Source organism: Glandiceps talaboti, chromosome 13, assembly GCF_964340395.1.
Source record: "Glandiceps talaboti chromosome 13, keGlaTala1.1, whole genome shotgun sequence".
NCBI lineage: Eukaryota > Metazoa > Hemichordata > Enteropneusta > Spengelidae > Glandiceps > Glandiceps talaboti.
This window is the reverse complement of record NC_135561.1, coordinates 18,484,240-18,494,191: the sequence shown is the minus strand read 5'-3', so window position 1 is coordinate 18,494,191 and position 9,952 is coordinate 18,484,240. Positions and strand designations below refer to the sequence as shown.

Genomic DNA, 9,952 nt, shown 5'->3' with positions numbered 1-9,952 from the left:
GAAAACAAACACTGTGGTATTCAAACACGAATATTTAAAAAAGATGTTGGGAGACCTTTACTAAATATTAATTTTGACATTTACTTTAATATTAATTCCACAAAATAAAGTTGTGATTGGAACTAGATGAATCTATAGGAGAATATATATATTGCTCATGGTTCCAAGAATCACTAGGACAGTACAATATCGTACTATAATTATTGGACTGTCCTTGATGAATCTATTTTCATTATCAGTTTACAATTCACCATGGGAACGACAGTAGTAAGTAAACGCGGCATCATCATTGATGATAATCAAGGGATTTAAGTGAGCATGGATATGTCGATTTCTAAAATTGCCTTCCCAATATCTTGATTATTGAAGCCAGAAAGGTAATATACAAATTGTATTTCGTTTGTATGATAATAATAATTTTAATAAACTCTGCGACACCACCCTTCGAGATATGAGAGCCAGTTAAAAAATCAATAAGTGTATAAGTTCGAGTGGCAAATATATATATTGCTGGAATATATTACATAATATGAAATATTACACGACCGGGGTGTAAATAACATATACATAATGAATGATACATCAATCAGTTTCAAGATGGGCGAGGCGTCCACATTTGTCAATATTCGGCAATTAATTTAATTGATTTGGTGGGGTTGCAAGGTTTTACAACTCTAGGCTTTATATAGACTACGATAGGTTTCATGTCGTGTAGTTCAGCCCTTATCAGTCTTGTGGGTACTGCCTGCGATGGGCATGACACGACACATCGTATCTTACAGACTGGGCTATAGCTGTACTTTGCTATGAACAATTTATTTGGTATCTAGTGGTAGTATTCCTTTTCTATCTTCCTTCACAGCTGGGCTTAGTATTACCAGTATAATAAGCTTACATTTCACCACCTTGTTCATCCGAGAAGTAATAAGTAATATTGTGAAAATACCTGAAAACACCTGAAAATCAGGAAGCGAAATGTGAGCTTTTCTTTCCCCTGTCTGCGACTTTACCTGACTTCAAAATGAACAGTAACCAAAATGGTGTAAATGGTGTAAAAGCATAACAAGGTGAATTCTTTTTATAGAGCACGTTCCATTCTGTTTGAACAATAAAGTAATTTACAAGTCCATGACTACTAATACTTATGTAAATATCTCCACCTATTTTTATTACAGTCTTTTGTTGTCTTCTTTACCATTTCCTGCACATTACCTCTTTCTTTTATGCACCTCCACTTCCTTTGCACTTTACTATCGGTAGATTGATGTATACGGACTTCATTGAGTTAGAATAAATAGTCAGTAATACTAATGAGCAATACTAATAATCTATTACTGTTCAATATATTCTTGCCATTCAGCTAATATTATGTAGGAAATAAACTACACACCGTACATGTATATCAATAGTTATTATTTTCATCAATGCCTACCATTCAAATAAAGGAAACGTCCTTCAAGTAAATATTTATGCTACCATAGTAACCAAGGCTGTTGCACTATAGACAGTACACATCAGTTGATGTTTTCTATCAGAAAGAAATGGTGACAATGTCGTATACTGTATACTTTACACAAGGATTTATGGAGTGTTTGGTAGATGGAACAGCATAATAGCCCATGTATGAAGGAAGTAACTTGTCGCAATTTTTATTTTACAAAGGGCATTATTGTTTAGTTGTTGCTATGGACATGGCCGTGGCTGATAAGCATACTTGTGGTGTTTTTTCACTATTAAGTCTATCAGTGTTGCTACCTTTGTAATAGATAATATCATTCAGCTGTTGCTATGGGCATGGTCTTTGTTGCTATGAATATCTGTATTTGAATTTTGAAAGTTCAAGCACGATACTCCCCATCAGTGTTATCTTTGCAAGAGAGATTGCTACTTTGCTGTTGCTACTGATGTGGAGTTTGTTGATAAGAGATGATAATTGTTTACATTTTTGAATGTTTGTTCACATGAATACTATCATTTCATCTTTGTTTAAAGTCTTTTCGCTGTTGCTATGTGCATGGTCTTTGTCATTAGGCATATTTGTGTCAACTTGTTTTGAGTGATTGTTCCCTTTACTACTCATCACTCACTGTTATCTTAATAATAGACTATCATTTTGCCTTTAGCTAAGGATATGGTGATGGTTGCTAGGAACATCTGTGTCCATATGTCTTACAAGTTACACTCCATCTTTAGCTGGACACTTCTAGAAACACCCCATGTTCCAGCATTTACCATGTAGTTTTCAGCAATAGACTATCATTTGTCTTTCGCTGAGGATATGGTGATGGTTGCTAGGGACAACTGTTGTCTTACACTCCATCTTTAGCTGGACACTTCTAGAAACACCCCATGTTCCAGCATTTACCATGTAGTTTTCAGCAATAGACTACCATTTGCCTTTCGCTAAGGATATGGTGATGCTTGCTAGGAACATCTGTGTCCATATGTCTTACACTCCATCTTTAGCTGGACACTTCTAGAAACACCCCAGATTCCAGCATTTACCATGCAGTTTTCAGCAATAGACTATCATATGCCTTTCACTAAGGATATGGTGATGGTTGCTAGGGATATGTGTCCATATGTCTTACACGCCATCTTTAGCTGGACACTACTAGAAACATCCCTAACAGATTCCATCATTTGCCATGTGGTTTCCAAATGATAAAGTTAGACCAAAAAATCACATTATAGTGCGTATCTACCACATACAACATAAATAATTTTACTTTGTATATATCTTATTTTGCCAATGGTACATTTTCCCATAATATATCTTTCTATACAAAATACATCAAAATAAGAGTTCAGGTACTCACTGGGAGTGTTTAAATTCTTTTTATTTACAGCCATCTTACAAATTACAGCATCAACATCATTATATCATCATATAGCTATATATGTGTATAATGCTTTTGAGAGAAGGAAAAATCTTTGTTTAGATAAATATTGCCATAGATCTGTTCTATGTATTTTTCTTCTATGTTTACATATCGTATGTAAGTTTACAGATGTTCTGTTTGTTTGTTTATTAATTTGTTTTGGAAAAAGGTGACTTATAAGTCCAAAGGGGTTGGGCAGATGTATATCTTTCGTATATTTATTGTAATTTATTTTAATTCTGCATGTCACTATAATAAACTACTACTATACAGGAGAGTTCATCTTAGCTTGCAAATGATAATGAACGATGTATCAAGATCAGTGAGACTCATCACAAGGTTTCATGTTTCATATTGTTACATTTGTATTTTGTTATCATTAACAAAATACAGAGCAGACACTGTGTAAGGGATGTTTGTGTGTTATCTTTATTGTGCCTATCTCAACATGAAACCTTGTGATCAGTCTCCCTTATCTTGATACACTGTTTAATGATGTGAAGCTGTGCCTACGCTCAATTGGATACAAGGCACATCCAAGCAATCTCATCCCAACATGCCACGGTTACAAATATTCATAAATTGATTTCAACACCTATTCAATCTCAGCTAATCCTTACTGATGACATTTGGCACCCTCCCCTCCCCACCCCCTTTGAATTATTTGCTAAGGTAGTGATACTGGATCTTCCTTGAAACCTGGTCACCTCTACATCCATTTTTCCTTTATTTTTCGTTTGGCTGATTTACACTACAGCGTGACCACCATGTAAATAGATGTTTGATAGTGCCGTGAGGTACAAGCACCAAGTGTACATTTCTCCAGTGAATTCGAGTTGTGGGCAGACACACTCCAAACATTTTCCAATGAAACAATGGGTGGGTATATCACTATAGTTGGAAGAGCTGGGCCGCTGGTGTTAACCAATCATGTACAATAAGCGGAAAGCAGCACAAAATTGGTTAATTTCAAAATGAAAACTTTCCAAACAATAGGGTTTAAATATTTGTAGATCATATGTAGATAGCAAGACTGGTCTATATTGAGCGTAGGCAGAAGTTGGTATGATGTATAACATTTGCAAGATAAGATGAAATCTCCTGTATTCATCATGGATTTCTAATCAACTAGTTTTCAAAAAAATCAGCATAAAAATATTTTCTGTGTCTAACACAGAAATGATGTCATATAAAGCTGTGAAACATGGAGAAAAACTTGGTATTAAGATAAAGTATCCAAAGAAGCTAATGTAAAGCTAACATTTCAGAAATAAGCCTTCAATCAGAGCATATATCTGAAGTATCAGAATTTATGAACAAAATGTAAATGGCAATAACAATATAACATTTCCTTTGAGGAATAAGAATTTAAAAAGAATTTTAAGAAGTAGAACTGTAATTTACTGACAGAATGTTGAAATTATTTTGTCATCTTTGTATAATTGTCGTTATTTTGATATGCCCAACGGAAAAATAATGGTTGAAAATGAATGAAAAATTTATGAAACGTGAATTTCTTGGTGTTACTTTTCACAAGAAGTTCTCTACTGAAGAATGGAAGTTAAAACTGACATCAAGGTCGGGATTTAAGAAAGCCATAATCTTGTGATGTTTACCTAAATAAGACATTAATAAGTGATTCAACTTGAAGTGAGTTACCTGTACCAATTAAACTAAACTAATTAAGTTTGAAACCAATTTGTTGGCACAACTGGCAGTATTCAACTCTGGTTTATGGGATTTTAATTGTTATTGAAATGCATTAACATATAGTCGCTCCAGGTGCGTTGACCCAATCAAAGCCCAGCCAGTGGTTTATAAAAGTAGTGTGCTGGGTGGGGCTCCTCCTTGCCATTTTTCTTCCGAGATGTTATGATGGATGATAAATCAGAGAGTGACAAGAGTAGAGCTCCTCACTGTACAATATGTAACAGACTGACGAAAGGACACCAAGGTCCCGTCGGAGATTCCTGTGATTTCACAGTTCAGAGGAAAAGGGCAAGGTCTCGGAAGTCCCCGATGGTGACAAAGACATGTTTCTTAGAGCCGTCAGTGAATTATCTAGACGGGTTGAACACCTGAATGTAATGGTCGCCGACCTGGTAGAGACTCAGTTCCGTATGCAAACCCGTTTAATAGGAAAGAATGAAGATGCACCGATATTGGGGATATCTCCTACTGAACAGGCTACTTCCTTATTTCGAGAAGAATTCAACTCTGGTTGATAAATTTAGATATTATTCCCCAATATTTTGCTTCGTTCAGGCACAGAAAATATGAGTGACTTAAGGGGCCTTTCTCAGTATGAGTCGCTAGATCAGTAGTGGCAACCCTTAGGTCACAAGTATTTTCAGCTGAATGAAGAAAAATATTGGGGAATAATATAATTATACTATTGGCAATAATATATAAAAAATCGGGGAAAGTAATGGTAATTTAAAGTGTTTTGACTCATATTTCGTACATAGCAGAATCAATGGCATAGACACGCATTGTTGGGAAATAGATGCTTCTTGTCATGATGTACAATGACCAGAGTATATAGTCCATATTTTTTGTGGAACCTGGCTTGTGAATGGTATAATCCTCCATAAACGTTCAGTCAGGTTTGACTGAAGTCTTTAAATGCAACACAGTTATTTTATTTTACTGTTAATTGACAACTCATGGCTATAAACAGAAATCAGTACATCAAAAGTTTGGAAACAATATAATGTGTGATGCTATTGAAACTAGTCTATTAGAGATTGCATTTGGTATGACTCCTCCAGTCAGTCTGAAATTCCTATATTCTTTCAGTCTTTTAATTTTACTTTGTTCAATTTCCATCAAATACAAACATCCTGCAACCTCAAATTGGTCAATCAAACATTGAAAGTTGAAAGTGAATTTATAACTGAAGCTAAGACTGTAACTAAATCGCCTCTGGTACAAGTTCTCCAATATTCAGAGTTTTAAGTTTATTTTGTTCAATTTCCATCATCCTGCAAACTGAAAGTAATCAATCAAAAGTTTGCTGATAACTGATACTGCAACTCAATCATATGTGATATTCCTTCCTTCCCAAAGTGTTTTCTTTGTAAAACAGTAACTTGTGTTTAATTTCTATGGATAAATACAGTAGTCCATGGAAAAATAACAAACTCAATCAAAATTGTGGAGAAACTTGCAGATGCTATCAACCAAACATATCATCATATCCAGGTGGTGGTAGGTGGTCTGGGTCTGGTTCATTCCGGAATGTTGATCCCGGTCCAGTTCCTGGTGGTCCAAAAGGATCAAACCTTGCTCCGGGTGGTACAGCACCTCTGGAAAAGAAAATCAGGGAACAAGATGTTTTATTGATTGCAAACATCAAATGTAACAAAGCAGTACTGTAGTATTAGGAAGTATTTTTTTGGCATGTAAATAAAACCAAAATGTCTCACAAAACTTATAAATTTCTCCAAGACTTGTTCTCAATATAAGTTTTTGTGTTTAACCTCATTTTACCAATGGTAACAAGAAGGGTTTCAAAAGTTCACATACAAGCTTGAAGTTAGTATTCTTTGTCATTTAATGTTTTAAAGTGGCCATATGGATGAGAATTTGGTATTTATTTAGGATTTTTATTTGATAAAACAGCTTCACTATGTTTTACTACTTGAAAAAATAATGTGAAACAACATATACCAAGTTCATGTTCATAACTCAATAAACGGCAAACATTAAACAATGTGTAAAATGTTTGTTATTGTACGTACAATAACAAACTTTTTACACTTTTTGCATCTTTTTGCAATGTATTGAGTTGCGAAGATGGACTTGGTATATGTTCTTTCGCATTATATTTTAAAGTAGAAAAACACAGAGAAGCTGTTTTATCAAATAAAAATCCAAAATAAATACCAAATTCTCATCCATATGGCCACTTTAAAATTTTCAATTTCAAGCATAGATGTGAAATTGAATTTCTAATTTGCAACAACTGTGAACATAACCAAAAATGTTCATCAGCTTGGCAGATCAAATGATTTACAGGAGTTATAATGCACAAGCAATTCTAGGGGTTGTTTTTACCCATTGACTTCCTAGTGATCAGCTGTAATGATGGAATTTGTCATTCTGATGAGGATCTTCAACCAAGATGGATTGACAGCCCAATACTTAAAACTTTGAGCTGCTTGTACCTTTTAACCTATGTAAATCAACTGTGAACATGTTGAGATACAAATTACTTGGATTTAACAGCAATTCCTAATCAGCAGTGATTGGAACCGAATGATAGCCGTTCTGACTCCTGCACGCGGTCTCTATATCGAGACTCGATTAGTTGTTGTTACAAATGTGACAGATTGTTTACGACAATGATGAATTTGTTATCAAATGAATGATACCACATTTCCCATACTGTACCATTGAAGACACTAGCAAACAAAGGGTTAGGGATATGTGCTACCTAGCTGAAATGATTGGTTAAATGTAAAATCATTTTTACACAAAAAGCTGTGTTTTTTCTCCCTTTTCTCCTTTTTAACAGAAATGTATATTTGGTTTCAATGCACAGTACTGTAAACATATTTATTTTGGCAGATTAAAATATTTGGAGGAATAGCAATTTAGGATATCTCAGGACACATTTAATTTGGTGGACAGTGCCATGTGAAAGTGGACAATACTCGTAAACATCTCATCTGTTCAGTTTGCCCTTACTTAGTGTAACTAAATAACAACTGAATATAAAAATATGAAAACTCATAAAGTATGTTAACAGGACTTCCTTCTGCAGGAAAAAGCTTTCGTGCATATTCAGCTAAAATAGTTCTAGCACAAAAAAACATAGGACTACAATATCAAGGATACACAATAGGAAAATTGTCATGAATAATGTAGTCTGTTTACGGCACTGCACTACGTATTCCATTTAATCTCTACCACGCTTGTAAAAAACTTATGATTTGAAAATCTTGACACATAATTGCCCAATCATGTTGTTCATCAGCTCTCGGAATTTTCTTTCTTATTGATCTATAAATGACTTACAGTAGACATAACAATTATTACTCTTCTACTCTAAGATTAATAGCTGTAATGATTTTATAATAACAATAAAGATTTTATCGAACAGAGTAGAAAGTTTAGAATCTACAGCAATGTGCGTTTCTTCATCCTTTGACTATCAAAGCACACGATATGAGATACAAAGGTTACAATTGAAAGTGACAATTTTCAGCTGAGTAAAATTTTAATACACGTGTAAAATACACACTAAAACTTACATATAAACAAACCGCTATTGACAATGCATAATTTGACAGAACCCCATGATGCTAGAGTGCAAGTATAGTATACTCAAGGTATCTGTACTAGTGTTTGTTGTGTTCTGATTGTGCTCTGTGATTGTGGTTGTATTTGCATTCACTACATTCATAAAAGTGCAGCAAAAAAAACCACACGCATTAGTGAAAATACCTCCGCGAACCTTGAATACTCATGATTATTTTATGATTACATACGTTTATCCAAAACAGCATATGTCTGTATAAATTTTCCTGTATGATCACACACTTTCATGTTCAAGGAATGATCGCATACTCTTTTGCATATCATTGGCATACAGGTATGCAATAATGTATCATCAAATTACTGAACATATGGTGGTTATAAAAACGGCATTCAGACAAACTATACAGATGGGACGGAAAATAACGTTACAATTTATAGAAGAATAGTAAAAAACACAAACAAAATGACACAATATAATGAAAATTTATTACTTGTTTCTTGGAAATGTGTCATCTGCCAGTTTTTAATGGTATTCATTTGTGGGTGGGTGACAAGAATAAATTGAGATACATGTCTTTCTTTTCATTGGTTGTTACGATTGGAATGTTGGGTTGCAAGTGTGGATGTGTGTATCTGTGAATTGATACATAGGCATATATGTGCATTCATTGTGTCTGTGAAATTGTACATGTATGTGTGTGTGTGTGTGTGTGTGTGTGTGTGTGTGTGTGTGTGTGTGTGTGTGTGCACAGGGAGCCCAGGAACTGTGTTACAAAAAAACAAAAACAAACAAAAAAACCCAAAAAATAGCGCAAATATTGCGTTGCCGCACAACTTCATGTTCAGGGCAATGATAGATATATAATTTTTTGAAGATTTAAAGTTGTAACCAAAACAAAATTTTCATACCTAATTTCCATCATCATAATCCAGCCATCCTATGTTGGAAGTGTACAAGACAAGTATAGCAACATCCTAATCAAACTTTAAAGGGATGTGTCTACAAGGTTTTGTACTTCTTTATTTTTTAAAATCAATTTGGAACCAAGTCATACCAATGTAACAGGTTTATCTTTCTTGGTTGTCTTATTGTAATATTGTAAAAGCCAGCTACATTCAGTTTATATGGGTAGGTGATGAAACAGCTGTCTTACAATATATTACATAATCCAGTCATAAACCAAACTGGCCATGCTACAGGCTTTACCACCAGAGGAAATAGTAAAGTAAACATTATAGTTAATTAACAATGTACTGTTCTCACTGTGTCAGCTATTAATGAGGACAAATCTACACATTCTCAACAAAGTTAAGCTCAATCTACTGGGTAATTTCAGAGTTGAAGATTTTTGAGGAAAAGCAATGACAAAGAATAACACTTCTAGAAACATCTCACCAAGTTTCAAACTCATTCACTTAGTATTTTTTGAGATATAAGTTTTTGACCAAAATTCACATTTTTACACCTTAATTCCATATCACTCATGGAATCATGGTATGCTTAACATATCTTCGTCCATACATCCCTAAATGCATTTCCATTAAATTTCAGCCCAATCTGCTCAGTGGTTTTGGAATTATAGATTTTTAACCAAAAAGACACATTTTCAGCCCTAATTTGCATATCACTGATGGAATCATCCCGTCATGAACAAATCTTACTTTACACCCCCTTAAGAATGTTCCCACCAAATTTCGCACCAATCTGCCCAGTAGTTGCCGAGTTTAAGTTTTTTGACCAAAAATCACATTTTTTGACCCAAAACCCACATCCCTGATGCAATCACTTTCATTTGAACAATTTC

General features: G+C 34.3%; 1 protein-coding gene across 1 annotated transcript in view; it reads right to left on the bottom strand.

Moving 5' to 3' along the window:
* Positions 1-2,831: 2,831 nt before the first annotated feature.
* The window catches only part of LOC144444490 (proteasome inhibitor PI31 subunit-like), a 32,312-nt gene continuing 25,191 nt past the window's right edge, over positions 2,832-9,952 (bottom strand). The window contains exon 6 of the mRNA XM_078133920.1: positions 2,832-6,190. Within this exon, the coding sequence (XP_077990046.1) occupies positions 6,061-6,190 (130 nt within the window). The 3' untranslated portion in view covers positions 2,832-6,060. The remainder of the gene's footprint in view (positions 6,191-9,952) is intronic.